Raw genomic sequence first — 20,811 nt, 5'->3', positions numbered from 1 at the left:
AAGTCTTAAAGGAACTAGCAGAAGAACTATGCTTGCCGCTAGAACTACTGTTCACAAACTCTCTGGACCAAGGGGTAGTCTATCTAGAGTGGAAATATGCAAATGTCGCCCCTATTAAAAAAAGACAGAAAGAGCTCAGCAGACAATTACTGGCCGATCAGCTTGACATCACACATCTGCAAGCTCACGGAGAGAATCCTCAGAGAGGGAATCATTCATCATCTTTCAGTGATCAGCCTTGTACAATCGACACAATATGGATTTGTGAAAAAACAGATCCTGCCTTGCAAATTTGCTCACATTTTTGGAAAAGATAACCAGCTATTCAGACAAAGGTCTTCCGGTGGATGTAGCATACATGGATTTTGCTAAAGGTTTCGATAAGGTACCACATGAAAGACTGGCATGAAAATTACAGGCCCATGGAATAAATGGTAAAAATGGTAAAAAAATGGAATGGATAAAATAATGGTCGAAGGAAAGAAAACAAAGGTTCGTGCTAAACAGAAACTAATCTGAATGGAGAAATGTGATAAGTGGGGGTACCACAGGGGTCCATTTTGGGACCTACTCTTTTTGTCATATACATCAATGACAGATGAGAATATTACAAACTACATCATCATATTTGCAGACGACCCATAGATTTATGGTAAAGTGGGGATACTAATGATATTGAAGCCTTAGAAAGAGATCTTATTCTGGATATATCAAAGAAAGTTTCAAAGGCTGTTGGCATTCTTTCTAAGATCAGATATTATGTACCACGCCCTGCCCTGGTTACTCTCTATTACTCCCTCATCTATCCATACCTCAACTATGGTATTTGTGCTTGGGGTTCTACTACCCAAAATCATTTACGTCCTCTAATTACCCAACACAAAGCTGCTATTAGGACAATATCCAACTCTGGCCCCAGACATCACTCGGTACCCTTACTCAAATCTCTGAATATGTTAGATATTAAGTCACTGCACATTCTCTCTTGTGTATTATACATATATAAAACGCTGAACTGTAATGCCAATCCTGACCTCAAAAGCTTCATTGAAGGTTGTAACAGAACCCATGAGCACCACACCAGAAATAAATACAGTTTTGATATTCCTAGAGTACGACTTAATCAAACTAGAAATGCTCTACAAATCAAGGGACCCAGAATGTGGAATGACCTTCCCAACCATGTTAAAGACTGTACCTCTCTCAACCAGTTTAAGATAAAAACTAAACACTACCTAATAAATTCCCTGTAACCCACCTCACTCCTTTATTGTCAACCCATGTCTGTTATTTTATTTTTAATCAACACTGTTTATCAACCTATTGTATTTGTGCTGCTTTTTCAGTCATGTTCCCCCTTTTTTTTATCTTTATTTGTATTTGTTCTCAACACTTTTTATTCTTTATGCTCAATTAGTATTAAGTTCTAGATATTAATGTTTTTCTTGCCCGAAACGCATTGCGTAATAGTGCCTTTAGGCATTGTATGTACTAGCTCTATCTATATATCAATCCATTAATGTAACATCACTTGTATGTATGTACCTTACCTGAATAAACATATTTATTTATTTATTTATTTATCTACATGATCTCCATAAATGGTCAGAAGACTGGCAAATGCTTTTTATTATCGACAAATGCAAGACCGTGCATGTGGGGCATAACAACCCACGCCACGACTACCAAATTAATAACATTCCATTACAGCAGACTGAAGAAAAGGACCTTGGAGTCAGAGCTCACCAAACTCTTGGGATAATTAAGAGTATATTAGCCTATAAGGAAAAGAAGGTAATGGTTCAACTGGTACGCCCCCACTTAGATTACTGTATCCAAGCAGTATCCATGCCACAGTAAATACTGAGCTAAATAAAGTCCATCTTTGGCTAACTGCCAACAAACTCACCCATTGACAAAACTTTCTATATTCTGTTTGGCAATAAATCCTCTAATCAAATAAATCTCAAAATAAACAATACCCAAATTTGTAACAAATTAGATGGCAAATTCCTTGGCATTCTCATTGACCACAAGCTGAATTTCCAGGGACACATTCTAAATATATCAAAAAAAGTTTCAAAAACTGTGGGCATTCTTTCTAAGATCAGATATTATGTACCACGCCCTGCCCTGGTGACTCTCTATTACTCCCTTATCTATCCATATCTCAACTATGGTATTTGTGCTTGGGGCTCTACTACCCAAAATCACTTACGTCCTCTAATTACTCAACACAAAGCTGCTATTAGGACAATATCCAACTCTGGCCCCAGGCATCACTCGGTACCCTTACTCAAATCTCTGAATATGTTAGATATTAAGTCACTGCACATTCTCTCATGTGTACTCACCTAGTTGTACTCACCTAGTTGTGTCTGCAGGATCGAGCATTGACTCTTGGATCCCGCCTTTCGAGCATCGGTTGTTTACAGCAATGACTCCTGTCCCATTTCCCTATCATACCTGGTTTTAAAATTATGAATAGTATTTGCTTCCACAACCTGTTCCTGAAGTGCATTCCATTTCCCCACTACTCTCACGCTAAAAGAAAACTTCCTAACATCTCTGTGACTCATCTGAGTTTCAAGCTTCCATCCATGTCCTCTCGTTCTGTTACTATTCCGTGTGAACATTTCGTCTATGTCCACTCTGTCAATTCCTCTGAGTATCTTATACGTTCCTATCATGTCCCCCCTCTCCCTTCTTTTTTCTAGTGTCGTAAGGCACAGTTCCCTCAGGCACTCTTCATACCCCATCCCTCGTAGCTCTGGGACGAGTCTCGTTGCAAACCTCTGAACCTTTTCCAGTTTCATTATATGCTTCTTCAGATGGGGACTCCATGATGAGGCGGCATACTCTAAGACTGGCCTTACGTAGGCAGTGTAAAGCGCCCTAAATGCCTCCTTACTTAGGTTTCTGAATGATGTTCTAACTTTTGCCAGTGTAGAGTACGCTGCTGTCGTTATCCTATTAATATGTGCCTCAGGAGATAGATTAGGTGTTACGTCCACCCCCAGGTCTCTTTCACGCGTCGTTACAGGTAGGCTGTTCCCCTTCATTGTGTACTGTCCCTTTGGTCTCCTATCTCCTAGTCCCATTTCCATAACTTTACATTTGCTCGCGTTGAATTCTAGTAGCCATTTCTCTGACCATCTCTGCAATCTGTTCAGGTCCTCTTGGAGGATCCTGCAATCCTCATCTGTCACAACTCTTCTCATCAACTTTGCATCATCCGCAAACATCGACATGTAGGACTCTACGCCTGTAAACATGTCGTTAACATATACAAGAAATAGAATTGGTCCCAGCACCGATCCTTGTGGTACTCCACTTGTTACTGTTCGCCAGTCCGACTTCTCGCCCCTTACCGTAACTCTTTGGCTCCTTCCTGTTAGGTAGTTCCTTATCCATTCTAGGACCTTTCCCCCCACCCCCGCCTGCCTCTCGAGCTTGAACAGCAGTCTCATGTGCGGTACTGTATCAAAGGCTTTTTGGCAGTCCAGAAATATGCAGTTTGCCCAACCATCTCTGTCCTGTCTTATCCTCGTTATTTTATCATAGAATTCCAGAAGGTTTGTTAGGCACGATTTCCCTGTCCAGAACCCATGTTGATGTTTGTTCACAAACCTAATGTTCTCCAGGTGTGCAACCAGTCGTAGCCTAATTATTCTTTCCAGTATTTTACAGGGGATGCTTGTCAGTGATACAGGTCTGCAGTTAAGTGCCTCCTCCCTATCTCCTTTCTTGAAGATCGGCACGACATTTGCCATTTGTATTATACATATATAAAACGCTAAACTATAATGCAAATCCTGATCTCAAAAGCTTCATAGAAGGATGTAACAGAACCCATGAGCACCACACCAGAAATAAATACAGTTTTGATATTCCTAGAGTACGACTTAATCAAACTAGAAATGCTCTACAAATCAAGGGGCCCAGAATGTGGAATGACCTTCCCAACCATGTTAAAGACTGTACCTCTCTCAACCAGTTTAAGTCAAAAACAAAGCTATACCTAATAAATTCCCTGTAACTTACCTTACCCTTCTATTGTCAACCAATGTCTGTTTTTTTAAGAGCGCTGTTTGTTGACATAATTGTATTTGTGCTGCTTTTTCATCTATGTTTTCATTTCTTGTTTTAATTCTACTTATTATGCTCAATTAGTATTAAGCTTGTCATTTAAGTTTATCATGCACGAAACGCTTTGCGTAATAGTGGCTTTAGGCATTGTATGTACTAGCTCTACCTATAAGTCAACCAATCTTTGTAAAAATTTATTGTATGTATGTACCTTACCTAAATAAAAAATTATAATTATTATAAGCATGGAGACCTCATTTTCAGAAGGACATAGCTGCTCTGGAGAAGGTGCAAGACCGGGCAACAAAAGCCCTTCCAGAGCTAAGAAGACAGGGCGGATATCATTGAAACTTTTAAAATACTGAACAAGTTAGAAGATGTTGATCGGATATATTCTTCAGAAGGTCAGAGGTAACATAAACAAGGAGCAACGGTTTCAAGCTCAACAAGTCACAATGTAGGACTGAGAACTGGAGGTGCTTTTTCACCCACAGGATTATTAACCCTTGGAACCGGCTACCCGTCGAAGCCGTAACTGCCAAATCTGTGCTGAATTTCAAAACATACCTGGAAAAGATTATCAAGGCAAATGGGTGGGGGACCTTCGACAAGCCGCCAACTTCCTGTCCTCGCCGAAGCCACTAGGGTTAGTGACCCTCAGGTAAATCAGGTAAAAAAAAAATGGCATATTTTGTTAAAGACTAACAATAAAACTTCGATCAGCAGTAATCAGTAATTTTATGCCACTTGTTCGATACATTTATTATGTTCAAAATGGCATGAATGGGAGATCAAATCTGAAACATTATGAAGATTTATTATGAATTCTCACAGCCACTCGCAAAATTCAGTTGGAAAAAATTATCAGGCACAATAATTGGCAGGGGAGAGGCGGAAGGAAAACCTTTTGACAAGCCGCAGGCTTACTGTCCTCGTCGAGGCCACTAGAAAGAAGGTGGCTTTCAGGTAAATTCCGGAAAATTTTAAATGGTATTATGAGGTCAATTTTGCAAGTTTGTACTTATAAGTTTCTTAGATTAAGGACCTGCCCGAAACGCTGCGCGTACTAGTGGCTTTACAAGAATGTAATTACTATGCTATGTATCCTCACAATCCCAATATACCTTCTTGTATATATATATAAATAAAAGTTAGTTTTTTAGTTTAGTTCATTTATTATGCACCCCATACCCATCTTGTGGGGGGTAGTGGAAAGGGTTACAGAGGCACATAATGGGCTCAGGGACTGAACCCCACAATTCATTTAGCTGAGCAAGTTACAATCTTGATGAGCTAGTTACAAAATTCAATATAAGTCGTCACATCAATATAAATATAAATAAATAAGGTTATTTGTTTCTGCCCGAAACGCTTTACGTAATAGTGGCTTTAGGCATTGTTTGTACTAGCTCTATCTATAAACCTATCAATTGTTGTAAAAATCTCTTGTATGTATGTACCTTACCCGAATAAACATTTATTTATTTATTTATTAGGTATATTGGTGGTGGAGGAGGTACGCGGCGGGAGACTCACGTGTTCCTTTATTTACGTCATGAACTCCCGCCAGCCGCGCATGCGCAGGTAAAGTTCGGCCATCTTGGTCTATCTCAGTGTGAATTCTCCTCCAGTGAAATTGTTTTTACTGGTAACATGACACCCTCTGATTAATTTAGCTTGACATTAGTTATATAAGCTAGCATTTTGTGTTGTGTGAGTTTGTGTGTATTTTAACGAGCAAGATGGGCGAGAATGGCGGGGAAAAAGTGTAAATATTGTGGCACACGTTCACACACCAGACCAGCTTCCACATACATTGTTTTGGTTCGTGAAAGCTCCCAACACAAGGTGTCATGGCCTCTGCCTCAAGTGTTTTAAGGCGGAGGGAAATATTGCCTTGGACGTCATTGCTGTTGTAAAGTGAACTACTAGTTAGTTTTTACCAAAAACGAAACAATATGGTCAAATGTACGGCTCCAACAGGACACGAAAGTATCGTTCTAGCTTAGAGTTTGTCTATTAGTAAATAGATGTCTTTCTGACATAATTTAACGATGAAATGTTTTGAATAAGGCGGAGGTTGCTAAATAATCTGCCTTACCTAGCAAGTGACACGAGGACATCTACCCATGTTTCTTTGTCAAGTCCCACTTGCTTCAGGAAGTGGTTCAATCCTCAGTATTTTTCCACGTGAAAATGACTTGTGCTAATAGTAGGTCAAGTAACTGCTAGTTTGGTTTACTTGTACGTGGATGGTGGTGGGTGATACTTCGTGTTTCACTATGCTGCCCCTACACTTCCCTCATAGATGCCCATAGGAGTTCTGGTTCAGGATGGGAATACAGAAGAAAGTCTTTATGGATTTTTTAGAAAAGAAGTCAATATACAGAAATATACAGACTGTAGGGGGGGGAGGGGGGTGTTGTGCCATTTAGATACAGGCTGGTGAGGTGAAAAGCTAACACTGGATTAAATACAAAAGTGTGTGTACTCACTTATTTGTGCTTGTGAGGGTTGAGCTTTGGCTCTTTGGTCCTGCCTCTCAACTGTCAATCAACTGGTGTACAGATTCCTGAGTCTACTGGGCTCTATCATATCTACCTTTGAAACTGTGTATGGAGTCAGCCTCCACCACATCACTGCCTAATGCATTCCATCCGTTAACTACTATGACACTGAAAAAGTTCTTTCTAATGTCTCTGTGGCTCATGTGGGTACTCAGTTTCCACCTGTGTCCCCTTGTTCATGTACCACCAGTGTTGAATAGTTTATCCTTGTTTACCCAGGTGTTTATGTGTGTGTGTGGCAGAGATTAAATCCTCCAGCCGAAGCTCCAAGTCAAATACTGACAGATTTTTATGTTAGTAGGCACAGTATTTGACCATATTGCAGTGAACACAATGGCTTTTCCTTTTGATGATAGCTAGTTACACTGTAAAATAGTTTACATTATATGCAGCCTATGATGCACAAGTTGACAATGTATGAAATTACTTTACCCCATGCAGTAGAGGCCCTGATGATCCACAGGTTTTAATTGTCCATCTTGCTACAGGCAGTACAGCACAATAAGCAATCAGCATTTGATAACTGTAGTCTTGAATATTTATCACTTTGGTAACATTTAATTATTATGGGTAATCTTGCTGTGTTGTGGATTGGGCAACTAAAACCTCAGAAAATGCCATTATTTAGCCACATTTATGAGTGGGGTGAGGAGGCAAGGTAGTGTTATGGTCAGATCCAGCCATCACAATATTATGCATGGTGGTGCTCAATTTATAAATGTTTAATGATCATTTCATTCAACACATTTATTTTTCATAAATAATTTTTGTTTGTAAATGCGTGCACTTGATAAATTTATATACTATAGCTGTACAACGAAAGTAAACATTTATATTTTCCTGTTGAGTAATTTGTAAAGCAAAGAGATTATACACACACAAGTAAAGCAATTATCATGTTGAATTGTGGGGTGGTTGGCTGAAGTGATCTCCAGTTGCTCTCCTGGTGAGCTCTGCTGCTCACATTACCCTCATGTGCTTAATATAACAAAATATTTTCTTGACATTCTGATAGCATGGTTTCTTGGTAGAACTACATCTTATAAATCTGCTATCATTTTATTCACCCATATTTAAGAGAGTTGACAGCAGTAATAATTATGATGTTTATCTTGACCTTAGTAAAGCTTTTGACTCCATAACCCACCTGAGGCCTGATCAGAAAAGTTGAGTTCCAAGGAATTACAAGGAAAATTCTCAATTTGATTATTGCTTGATTGAAGGATAGGAAATACAGTAGTTAACATCAATTGAGTGAATTCAGAGTGAAGAAATGTCACTAGTGGTGTACCCCAGGGGTTTGTATTAGGGCCTTTGTTACTTATATGTTGATGACCTGGCTGTCTCAGTGAATAGTACTGTACTATTAGCATGTTTGTGGATGACATGAAACTGGGGCAAATAGAAAATTGAAATGAGGACCCTGCATAACTTAAGAAACATCTCTCAGCATTGCAAAAGGGTGCAAGAAGAGTGGCAGGTGAAATTCAACACTGATAAGTTCTGCCTGAAAAGCTATATGTGTTAGTGGCGTGGAAAGAATTTAAGAACACCAATGTTAGGTACTCACAGCCCAGTGTACCTTGTATACAAGTACAGTAAATAAATAAATAAACACCCAAGTCCTGAACTTGGGAAATGACAAGGCTGATCAACCAAATGCATGTTGGAGATTTGGGTCAATTAGTTACAGTATAAAGACTTGGGTGTCATGCTAGGCAGTGACCCGAGATCTAGGCAGTAGTGTATGAATGTACCCAACAGAGCAAATATAATGCAATAAAGGCACAATAATCATCCTTCATTTATACAGTATTTGGCCCTGGTGAGACATCACTTACACTGCCATCCATTTTTGGTCACTATTAGAGTAGACATTGGTTTTCTCAAGAAAATCTAGTGTAATCAGATTTATCCACGTTATTTTGTATCCCCTGTATGAGTAGAGGTTAAAGGAGCTCGACCTGTATTCCCTGGAGAGGCAAAGTGCGAGGGGGAAACATGTTTGATACCTGTATCTTAAAATTATAAGACCAGGTCAGAACCCATAATAATGGATATAAGCTGGAGAAATTTAGATTCATAAAGAAAAATGTTGAAACTTTGTTTTGGCAACACAGTTGATGAGTGGAATTTGTTGCTGGTCAGTATCATAGAGGCAAATGGAATAGCTATCTTTAATGCTTGGCATGAAGCTATCATCAAAGAGACTATTGCTGCTGTCATTCAAAAAGTAAGGAAAATTAAAAAAAATGTATAAATACTGTACATGTTTAAGGTTTACTGCATCTCGAAAGTTGTAGTACAAGTGAAAAAATATTATATTGAGGGCCTTACAAAGAGAACTGCCCAGTTCCCGAAGTGCAGTGGTAAGACACTCGCCCTGTGCTTCACAACTGATTTGGCCTCAGTTCGTATCCTCGTCAGGGAGGATTGACTAAGCACCAATCCTGAACTGTACACCTCTGTTCACCCAGTAGTGAGTGGGTACCTGGTTAAACGATTTAGCGGATTGTATTCCACGGAAAATTAAGATCAAGGACCTGCCCAAAATGCTGTGCGCGCTAGTGGCTTTACAAGAATGTAAGAACTCTTTTGTATGTACTGTATAAATAAAATTAACTACAAATGATGAGAAGATTGGCAACTTCTTTTAACTTTGAAAAGTGCAAGACCTTGCATGTGGGGCATAACAACCTACATCACCTACTAAATTACCATTACCTTGCAGCAGATTGATGAAGAAAAGAACCTTGGAGTTGGAATCCATTATTCACAGAAAGTTGCACAGCAAGTGGGAGCAGCAGTAAAAAAAAGCTAACGAAACCCTAGGAATAATCAAGTGTACCTTTGACTTTTAAGGAAAAGAATGTAGTTGTTCATTTGTATAAATCTCTGGTGCACCCACACTTGGAGTATTGTATTCAAGCATGGAGACCTCATCTTTAGAAAGACAGCATATTTGGAGAAAGTTCAAAACTGGTCAACAAAAATCATTCCAGAGCCGAGTCAACTCGTACCAGGAACAGTTGAGGGCCACAGGGCTAAATACTGTACACTGCAAAACTGACGTGACAGGGCTGATCTCATTGAAACTTAAAATGTTTAATAATTTGGAGGGTGGTGATCCAGACCACTTTCTCAAAATGTCAAATACAACACAAGCGAGGAGCAATAGTTTCAAGTCCAGCAAGCCCCAATACAGGCAGGTTATAACCCACAGGGTTATAAATCCATGGAACTGCCTACGCGTCAAAGCTGTAAATGCCAAAACTCTGTTGAACTTTCAAGTCCAGCTTGAAAAAGTCATCACGACAAATGGGGGGGGGGACATTTGACAAGCTGCTGGCTTAGTAAAATGACTGCATTGCTGGCATTGTTGATCTTATAGCACCTGTTTCCTATCCCTCTTATTTTCTTACCCTCAGGATTAAAAAGAGAAATTAAGTTATCAAAACTCTAGAAACTCCAAAAGTTATGGTAAAGAAACTAATGATTATTGAAGGGTTTATTTTGTACAACAACTGGTTCCACTCTGGAACATCTTCAGGTAAGAAATGAATACATAAGGTGCAAATTTATCCAAAATATACATGTGGAAGAGGTGAAGTTGTGTGGGGTGAGGTGAAGGGTTGAAGGAATATAGGGGTAATCAATCAAGGTAACAAATAGGGGAATAATGGGGAAGGTATGCCATCTAACATTGGGTAAGGTGGTGGGCAGAAGAGATCAACAATGCCAGCAATGTGGTCATATTTAACCAAATACAGTATGCTTAAAGGAACGTCTGCTACCCAAGTATACAAATATATATAGATAGAGATACAGTATTGGCATTGAAAGAAATCTGGGCATCTGAACTTTTGTTGTTTGCCAGGTGTTTAGACACTAGGAGTCAGTCTCCAGAAAATGGGTATTTTACCCATTTCCCACATAATTACAGTGGTATAAACATGTGTAATATGTTCATAATAAAGTGGATTATAGATGTTAACATGAATTTAGTACAGTACTACTTAATTATCTTGTTATACCTGTACTGTATTACAGTATAGGACAATATTATAAACTGTTAGTAGATAATGGTATGGGAATTGATAGGGAGGAAGGAGGTAATAAAAGTATGTGTTTGTGGGAGAAAGGAATTGGCAAAATGATCAGGGAAAGAGAAGGGCCTCAAAATAACAATTCACTTAGGGTATATTACACTAACAGTAGAAGTCTAAGAAACAAAATAAAAGAGTTAAATGCTCTTGTCTGTACAGAAAAAATAGATATTATTGCACTTACTGAAATGTGGATGAATGTAGAAAATAGAGAACTATTAGCTGAATATCAAATATATGGATTTAAACTATTTCACACAGATATATTAAACGAGGAGGGGGAGTAGCCATATATGTCAGGGACAATTTGAAATGTAGTCTCAAAGAGGGAATCAAAACTGAGTCACACACAGAAACTATTTGGATAGAATTAAACGAAAAAGCCAATAATATTATAATAGGAGTTATATATAGGCCACCAAATTTAGACAGAATGGAAGCAAAGCATCTATGAGATGAAATATCTAGAGCATCTAGATCTAACAGTATTTATGTCATGGGTGACTTTAATTTTAGTGGAATAAACTGGGTGAACAAAACAGGGAATAATGAAGCAGAAGATTTTCTAGAATTAATTGACGATTGCTTTCTTAGGCAACACATAAAGGAACCAACGAAGGGAAGTAATATTTTAGATTTAGTGTTAACTAACAGGGAAACACAAATTAAGGACATGGAAATAGGGAGTGAGCTAGGGAACAGTGATCATAAAGAAATCAGATTTAGCATAGAATGGAATAGATCTGTAGGAGAAAATTCTGTTAGTGCCTGATTTTCGTAAAGCTGATTTCAATAGCCTAAGAAATTTTTTGGGTCAAATAGATTGGAATGTCTTGGGGATGGGGTGTGGGCTAGACATGAACCCAGCGACAGGTGACGGAAAAGGGGAATTCAATGTAGATTCAAAATATAACTTATTTAAAAATATTCTAAGCAAAGCCCAGGAACGTAGTATACCATATAAATTGAATAGATCGAATACTAATGATCCAAAGTGGATAACAAAGGATCTGAAGAACCTTATAGGTAAAAAGAGAGCGTGGTACAAAAGGATTAAGAATAAGGAAGTTAGTTTAGAACAGGAATTCGTACAACTGGTTAGAAATGTTAAAAAAGAGATAAGGAAAGCAAAAAGAAACTACGAAGTTCGCATAGTAGGGCAAGCGAAGACAAATCCTAAAGGTTTTTTTCAGTTATATCGAACTAAGACTAGGGAAAGGATAGGTCCATTAAAAACTGAGACCTGTCAAATAACGGATAATGATGAGGAGTTGAGTAGTACAGGCATACCTCAGAATAAGAGTTTAATCCGTTCCTGGAGACGCCTCGCCTTCCGAAAACTCGCATTCCGAAGTTAATTTCCCCATAAGAAATAAAGGGAAATGAATTAATCCGTTCCTGACTACCCCAAAAACCCCACATCAAACTAAATTTTTATACCTAATTTACCTAATTCATCTAAATAAACCTACAAAACTGTGTTCCAGTTATTACTTACCTTGCTGTCGAGTGCTGTAGGCGTATGGAAGATGGTGAGGAGGGGGGAGGAGGAGAGGAGTTACTGTTTGGAAGGGGAGTCCCCTTCCATAATCACATCACATAACCCCATGCCTTGTAACACTATGGATACCACTTCTCTTTCTAAATTTTTCAAACCAGCCCCTGCTTGCCTTAAACTCTTTCTTATCTGCATCACTCGTTGCAGGGGTATTCTTTAGAAGGTCTTCGTGCAACACCCTGGCTTTCTCACAAATAATGGCCTCCGAAACACTATCACCCCTCAACTCCTTGTCGTGTATCCAAATTAATAACAACTTTTCCACTTCTTCAAGTATTTGTGGTCTTTGTGCCGTTAATGTTCTTACTCCTTTTGCCACTTTAGCACCCATAATCTTATTTTTCTTCTTAAGTATAGTGCATATTGTTGATGTGGCTTTGTTGTACTGCCTACAAAGTTCAACAACACGTGTACCGTTCTCATGCTTCCGAATGATCTCTTGTTTCTCCTCTATTGTCATCCTCACATGAGCTTTCTGGCCTTTATCCTTACCACTGGCTTTCTTGGGACCCATGGTGAGATATATAATAACAAATTGTATAGACAAATCACCAAAAATCCAACAAAACACTGAAAATCCGCGAGAAGAATTGATGTGGGGGTAGTCACTGAGCGCGAGACAATAATAAACTGAGGGGCGGAGGGGCGACGAACGCGCTAGGTCGGCTGTACGCGTATCAACAAACTCGCGTCCAAACTCGCCTCCCGAAGTAACCCTCGCCTTCTGAGACAAATTTTTGGAGTAAATACACCTCGCCTTCCGAAAACCTCGCATACAGGGACAATCGCATTCCGAGGTACCACTGTATTTTTAATAAATATTTTATACCTGTATTTACTAAAGAGGAACTTAACAATATGCCTTCAGCCGAACAAATATATGTGGGTGGGGACGAGGAAAGGTTGACTAGTTTAGCAGTTACCAGGGAAGATGTAATTAAACAAATAGTAAAACTAAAACAAACAAATCCCCAGGGCCGGATGAAGTGTTTGCCAGGGTGCTTAAAGAATGCAAAGAGGAGCATTCCGAGCCACTGTCTACCATATTTAATAAATCAATAGAGTTAGGTAGAGTGCCAGAGTCATGGAAGGTAGCTAATGTGGTACCAGTTTTTAAGAAAGGAGATAGATCACTTGCGTCAAACTATCGGCCAATTAGCCTAACGTCTATTGTAGGAAAGTTACTTGAATCGATAATTGCAAATACTGTACAATTCGTCTTCATCTTGAAAACATAAATTAATAAACGAGTCGCAACATGGTTTTACAAATGGCCGTTCATGTTTAACAAATTTGCTATCTTTTTATTCCAGCATAGTTGAGGCAGTTGATAGTGGTAAGGATTGTGATGTTGTGTACCTTGACTTTAGCAAAGCTTTTGATACAGTGCCACATGAAAGACTGATTAAAAAAAATAGAGGCTCATGGTATTGGGGGTGCTATATTAAGTTGGATTAGGGCATGGCTATTCCAAAGGAAACAGAGTTAGTATAAATGGGGTTAAGTCAGAGTGGGATACTGTTGTTAGTGGAGTGCCTCAAGGCTCTGTCCTGGGACCTCTGTTGTTTATAATATATATAAATGATTTAGATTCAGGTTTGAGTAGCAACATCCGCAAATTTGCAGATGATACAAAAATCGGTAGGGAAATTAACACGGAAGAAGACTCGCTATCACTTCAAGTTGATCTAAATAGGGTTTTGAAATGGTCAAAAGAGTGGCAGATGCAGCTTAATGCTGATAAATGTAAAGTTCTGAGGCTAGGTAATGATGATAGTTACAAGATACGAGCTAGATGGTGTTGAGATTGCGAAGTCGGATTGCGAAAGGGATCTGGGAGTTATGATTAGTAAGAATTTAAAACAAAAGGATCAATTCATGACTGTTCGTAATAAGGCAAATAGGACACTGGGATTTATTAATCGAAGCGTTAGCAACAAGACACCTGGTGTGGTTCTTCAGCTATATCATGCTCTGGTTAGGCTCCATTTAGATTATGCACTTCAGTTTTGGTCGCCGTATTATAGAATGGATATAAATTCACTTGAACATGTCCAGCATAGGATGACTTAAGTTAATTCCCCAAATTAGAAATCTTTCATACGAAGAAAGATTAACAAAGCTTAAATTGCATTCACTGGAAAGGCGAAGAGTTAGGGGTGACATGATAGAGGTTTACCATTGGATGAATGGACACAACAAAAGAGATATTATTAGGGTATTAAAAGTATCAACACAAGACAGAACACGAAACAATGGGTATAAATTGGATAAATTTAGATTTAGGAAAGACTTGGGTAAATACTGGTTCGGTAACAGAGTTGTTAATTTGTGGAACCAATTACCGCTTAACGTGGTGGAAGTGGGGTCCCTCGATTGTTTCAAGCACGGGTTGGACATGTATATGAGTGGGATTGGGTGGTTATAGATAGGAGCTGCCTTGTATGGCCAATAGGCCTTCTGCAGTTGCCTTTGTTCTTATGTCTTCTCTTTCGAGAGAATATCTTCCACTAGCCGAGTTACAATAATAATAGAGTAAGATGTAAGGAAGTTCTTGTTCCCTGTATGCAAGTGGAATGCAATGAAGGACGAGGTTGTTGAAGCCAATTCCATCCACAACTTCAAAAAGAAATATAATGATAATATTGAGAGGGGTAATTAGTAAAGAGCAGAGGGATAAGTAGTAAAGCGCTAGATCTCATTCCCCTATAATTACTGATAGGTAAGCATCTGTTTACCTTGAAAGCCCAGGAATGAAACAAAGGCAGTCAGGATTTTTTTTGTTCTATTATGGCAAACAATTACCAGAGGTCTCTGGTGTCAAATGACATCCACGTGGAATTGGCGGGACATTTGAATATTACAAGACACATCTAGTCTCCGAGAAGTGATTGAGGCACAGGCATCTATCACTTGAGAACAATGGGGCAGTTTAAGGGTTAAAGGAACTGAGGATACGTCAATAACTTTGGAACAACATATTTAGTTAATACAAGTAATTTGTTCTCATTTTCCAGCTGTAAAGTGAGTGGTCAACCCCCAAGCAGTTTGGAGAAAAAAAATAAATATGGCAGAAACGGCTCTGAAGTTTGGCCCCGAGTGGCTGCGAGTTCTCTCTGATGGTGGTAGTATGTCCTCTCCTCCTCCCAGTCCTGGTCTTAATAAGTTTAAGGTCAGTAGAGTCTTGCTCATGAAACTGCATTATGGCTACAATTTTTGGACCATACTGTGCTATCTTATGCTGCCTGTACTGTACATGTCAAATATTTGTTTGTAATGTTGAAAATTTAGATCTGCTTTGATATTCTTTTTAAGCTTTGTAACATTGATATTTTAGAACCAAATGCAATAAAAAATTACCTCTGGTGCAATTGTAGGGACAGATAGCCTCGAAGAAGGAAACACAGAGAATTCAGAGAAATACTTCCATATAGCTCTGAATACGCGTTCACTTCTCCTACCACCCCATTGAACTCGTTCGACGCCGGGCAGGAACCAAGGATGCAGCAGGCATTCTCCCTTTGGATTGCTACACTGAGGTGCTGGAAAAGAAAACTTACTGCTCTAGGGTCTCTCGTGTAGTGTCAATGAGCCTGGAACCAAGATCATTAAGAAACCTTCATGTACTCTCTCCCCATGGACCTGGTTGATACCTGGTTGATGAGGTTCTGGGAGTTCTTCTACTCCCCAAAACCTGGGGAGTAGGGTGGACCAAACTCTCACCTGACTTGTGAGAGTTTGGTCCACCGGGCTGTTGCTTGGAGCGGCCTGCAGGCCCACATATCCATCATAGCCCAGTTGGTCCGGCACTCCTTGAAGAAAACAATCTAGTTTTCTCTTGAAGATGTCCACGGTTGTTCCGGCAATATTTCTTATAGTTGCTGGGAGGATGTTGAACAACCGCGGACCTCTGATGTTTATACAGTGTTCTCTGATTGTGCCTATGGTATCCCTGCTCTTCACTGGTTCTATTTTGCATTGTTTTCCATATCGTTCACTCCAGTACGTTGTTATTTTACGGTGCAGATTTGGGACCTGGCCCTCCAGTATCTTCCACATGTATATTACACTATTTGGTATCTCTCTTGTTTCCTTTCTAGTGAGTACATTTGGAGAGCTTTGAGACGATCCCAATAATTTAGGTGCTTTATCTCGTCTATGCGTGCCGTATATGTTCTCTGTATTCCCTCTATTTCAGCAATCTCTCCTGCTCTGAAGGGGGAAGTGAGTACTGAGCAGTACTCAAGATGGGACAACGCAAGTAATTTGAAGAATACAACCATTGTGATGGGATCTCTGGACTTGAAGGTTCTCGTACTCCATCCTATCATTTTCTGGCTGACACATAACCAGGACGCAGTCCTTGTTATGCTCCCTAAACGTTAGGTCGTCGGACATCATTATTCCCAAATCCTTGACATGCTATTTTCCTACTATGGGCAGATTCGATTGTGTTTTGTACCCTGTATTATGTTTCAGATCCTCATTTTGCTGTATCTGAGTACCTGGAATTTATCCCCATTAAACATGTTATTTTCTGCTGCCCAATCGAAAACTTTGTTAATGTCTGTTTGTAGTTTCTCAATGTCTTCAGCAGAGGTAATTTTCATGCTGATTTTTGTATCTGCAAAGGATGACACGAAGCTGTGACTTGTATTTTTGTCTATATCTGATATGAGAATAAGGAACAGCAGTGGTGCAAGGACTGTATCTTGAGGTACAGAGCTTTTAACTGCGCTCGGACTCGATTTTACTTGATTGACTGTTACTCTTTGTGTTCTGTTTGAGAGGAAATTGAGTATCCAGCATTCTACTTTACCAGTTATACCCATTGATCTCATTTTGTGTGCAATCACTCCATGGTCACATTTGTTGAATTCCTTTGCAAAATCTGTGTATACAACATCTGCATCAAAAACTTTGCTAATGAACCCTAGACCTAGGGTCTCAGATCCTATTGGAACGAAGTTGCACCAGTAATCTTTTTCCCTGTACTGGTACTTGGTTTACTTGTCTCTTTCTCTGTGTCACCGCGGCTCCTGCTTGTCCAGCCGACAGAGAGGGTGATGTATGTGGTTGCCAGGGTGGATACGCAAGTGTAGTCCCTGACAAACTGTCTGCCAACCTTCCAAGGGAGCAGTGTGATTCCATCTGGTCGGTCGGCAAAGATAACCGAATTACAGTTTAATACATTGCGGGGCTCGCTCTCTGCTGGACACTGGGCAGAGGCAAGGGTCCTTTTAATGTCATTAGCTTTGTCATGTATAGAGTGCTAACCACCAGATTTTCCACAGTGCAGGCCATGCAATCCATATGCCTCTGCCTTGCCACAAATACAGCTATGAACAGTGTGGACAGGAGCAGCAAGGCAGAGAGCGACGGCAATACGGAACTGCTGTGGATCAAGACATGTGCCTGTTACACACACAGGAGACTGCCAAAAGGAAGTTCCCTTTCATGGAGAGCCTGCACAGCTGTGAGGCATGCACGATCACAGGGATGTTGCTGCCTCCAACAAAGCTGTGGCTTCTTTGTTTACAATGGGGCTGTCCCAGCTGGATTGTTTCTTGGCTTTCAACATGGTTGGTCTGAGTGCTGGGGTCTGTCATGGTACCCCATTTTGTGCCACATTCTGTGTAGTGGGAGTCCTGTATCCCTGCTAAGTCACACAGGTTGTCAGATAGAATTTCCTTAACCAGGTCATCTGATGCTGAGGAGGAAGACAGGATGGCTGGGACAGCAATTTTGGTGGCAGTGCGGGCACCCAAGCCGTCGAACCTGACAGGAAGAGTGGCTTGTTTCCACTGGCATTCTTTGAAGGAGAGGTTGACAACTTTTTCTAGCATGGTCTTCAGTAATAGGTCATACTCTTTAAACTTTAGGGTGTCATAAGATGGGGCGCACCTCAGAAAGTAGGTTAGCCTCAGAAGGGATAGGCATTTAGTAAGGAGATAAAAAGTATCATGGGTATCGATGTCACCTATCGTGTTTTCCATCCTCCTGAGGTCTGTGATTTTCTTACCAAGGATCTCAATGGTGTTAGACCAAGGGGGGGCTCCAAGGAAAGTGCTGTTCACAGCTGTAATAACATGGGCTCTGGGCAAGGCAGACTAGCTATGATGTCTGGATTGGAGGAGACTACTACACACTTGGAAAGATTCAGGAAGAGACCCAGGCTTACTTCTTGCACCTTTATTTTTCTGATGTCTTCCAGGAGGTGGTCTAGGGGGCCAGCTATAGTGCCATCATCCAAAAACCAGATGTTGAACATGCTGGACAAGCTTTCAGTGATTTCTTTTAAGACTAAGCAGAAAATAGAGGAGCTAAAGGATCACCTTGCTGAACACCTTCACATGATCTGATTTCGTGTTTGCCACAGAGCAATTTTGATCCACCACTGTAGCAAGATAGTATGAATTGGTAGAAGGGCCGGAAATGGTGATGTACGACACAGAGCACTGCTTCTCTTCTGACCATGTTAAAGACATTCTTAAAGTTCAGGTTGAGCAGGGCATTTTTGTTAGAAATGTTGGTGATGTATGTTCATGCTGCATGAGCAGCTGCTTCACAGCCTTGGGGACCCCAAATCCTAGCTGAATTGGTTTCAGCAATTTAGCCACTTGCTGGCTGACAACCCTCATAGCAGCCTTGGCAACCAGGCGTCCAAGAGTGTTCCCAACAGCGATTGGCCTGATTCCCTTATCCTTGTTGAGAGCACAGAGGGAGGTACCAAAAGAGGGTCCTGATGACCTCAGGTATATCACCAGCCAGGCACGCATTGACGAACCTTTCTAATTACATATATATACACACAAAAAAATGCTGAACCCCGTGCTTGGAGATGCCGCAAAGGACCTGCTAGTGGAACTTACCAGATTCTTCAACATGTGTTTGGCTGGCGGTGTCACTGAGAACATCAGGCCTCTCTTTTATGGAGCAGCACTGTTGTGCTCTAAAGAAGAAAGGTAGGGGGGAATCAGGCCTATTGCCGTTGGCAACACCCTCCGACTCCTCGTAGCTAAGGCTGCAGTGAGATCTATCAGCCAGGAAGCAGCCTCTTTGCTGAAACCTAATCAGCTTGGCTTTCAGATCCCTCTAGGATCTGAAGCTGCAGCACATGCAGCATGGGTTTACACTGCTGATCCCTTGGACCAGAAGGTGCCAGTAAAGCTTGACTTTAAAAATGCCTTCAGTCAAGTAAGAAGAGATGCTGTCCTCAGGGCTGTACACAACCATTTCCTTCCCCTTTACCCATTCATCCGATCATGCTACAGTGGGGACTCTTAGGGTTCTATTTGGGGAGCATGTTATAGACTCCTGTGAAGGTGTCCAACAAGGTGATCCCTAGCCACCCCCTCCTTTTCTGCTTAGCTATTAAAGAGATCACTGATAGTCTGACAAGCGAGTTAAACATCTGGCACCTGGATGATGGGACTCGCCAGCACCCCAGATACCATTTTGGAGGATATAAGGAAAATCCAGGAGCAAGGAGCAACCTTGGGCCTCATTTTCAATGCATCCAAATGTGACAGTCTCCCACAACCCAGACATCACTGGCCAAATAAAAAATGACCTTCGAGACATTCTCGTTATTGAGCTACCTGACTGCACCCTCGTGGGTACCCAATTGGCCTGCGAGCAATCGTGAAGGCCATGGATGCAAAAGTCACTGATCTAAGGTGAATGCTGGATAGGATTGACAAGATTGATGCCCATGATGCTCTCTTTCTCCTCACAAGATACTTATCTCTTCCTAAGTTGACTTACTCTCTGAGGTGTTCTCCATCCTACTATTGCCCTAAATTAAATGTGTGTGACACCCTTCTGAGGTCCATAATGGTGAAAGTCCTGAACCTTCCATTGGATGACTCGGCGGGAGCAAGCAACTCTCCCTGTAAGACTCGACGGCCTTGGTGTCTGCACAGCCTACCAGATTGCACTTGAGGTTATCTTCTTGAGGTTATCTTGAGATGATTTCGGGGCTTTAGTGTCCCCGCGGCCCGGTCCTCGACCAGGCCTCCACCCCCAGGAAGCAGCCCATGACAGCTGACTAACACCCAGGTACCTATTTTACTGCTAGGTAACAGGGGCATAGGGTGAAAGAAACTCTGCCCATTGTTTCTCGCCGGCGCCTGGAATCGAACCCAGGACCACAGGATCACAAGTCCCGCGTGCTGTCCGCTCGGCCGACCGGCTCCCTACCAGCCTTCCTTTCTTCCTCCTCCCATTCATCGCACGACCTCATAAGAGATACCCTACCAGAATCCCTGAGTGATTCAGCAGGAATACACGATCCTTCTTTCACTGAATGTTCAAGTCGGTGGGATGCCTCGGCAGCCCCAGCACCCATCATAGATAAAAAAAAAAAAAAAAAAAAAAAAACAACCAGTCCAGCTGGGACCACCTAATAGTGGAAAAAATAGGTGATGCCATGCTCAGTGCCGCAACATCAGACAAGGAAAAAGCCTGCCTCAGAGCAGTGCTTGCCCCC

The 20,811-nt window shown here is 40.9% G+C and overlaps 1 protein-coding gene across 11 annotated transcripts in view; it reads left to right on the top strand.

Annotated features, from left to right (window-relative positions):
- The first annotated feature begins 5,665 nt into the window (after window positions 1-5,665).
- Window positions 5,666-20,811, top strand: part of Gyf (GIGYF family protein Gyf) — a 149,837-nt gene continuing 134,691 nt past the window's right edge. For 10 of the 11 annotated variants that reach the window (XM_069334045.1, XM_069334047.1, XM_069334046.1 and 7 more), the window contains exons 1-2: window positions 5,666-5,737; window positions 15,338-15,492. In XM_069334045.1, coding sequence (XP_069190146.1) covers window positions 15,388-15,492 — 105 coding nt within the window. In that variant the 5' untranslated portion in view covers window positions 5,666-5,737; window positions 15,338-15,387. Of the gene's footprint in view, window positions 5,738-6,040; window positions 6,058-15,337; window positions 15,493-20,811 lie in introns of those variants that run through there. The other variant, XM_069334043.1, reaches the window with a different exon arrangement.

Source organism: Procambarus clarkii, chromosome 30 (assembly GCF_040958095.1).
Source record: "Procambarus clarkii isolate CNS0578487 chromosome 30, FALCON_Pclarkii_2.0, whole genome shotgun sequence".
Classification (NCBI taxonomy): Eukaryota; Metazoa; Arthropoda; class Malacostraca; order Decapoda; family Cambaridae; genus Procambarus; species Procambarus clarkii.
Note: the sequence above shows the minus strand (reverse complement) of the source record. Positions and strands in the feature narration are given on the sequence as shown.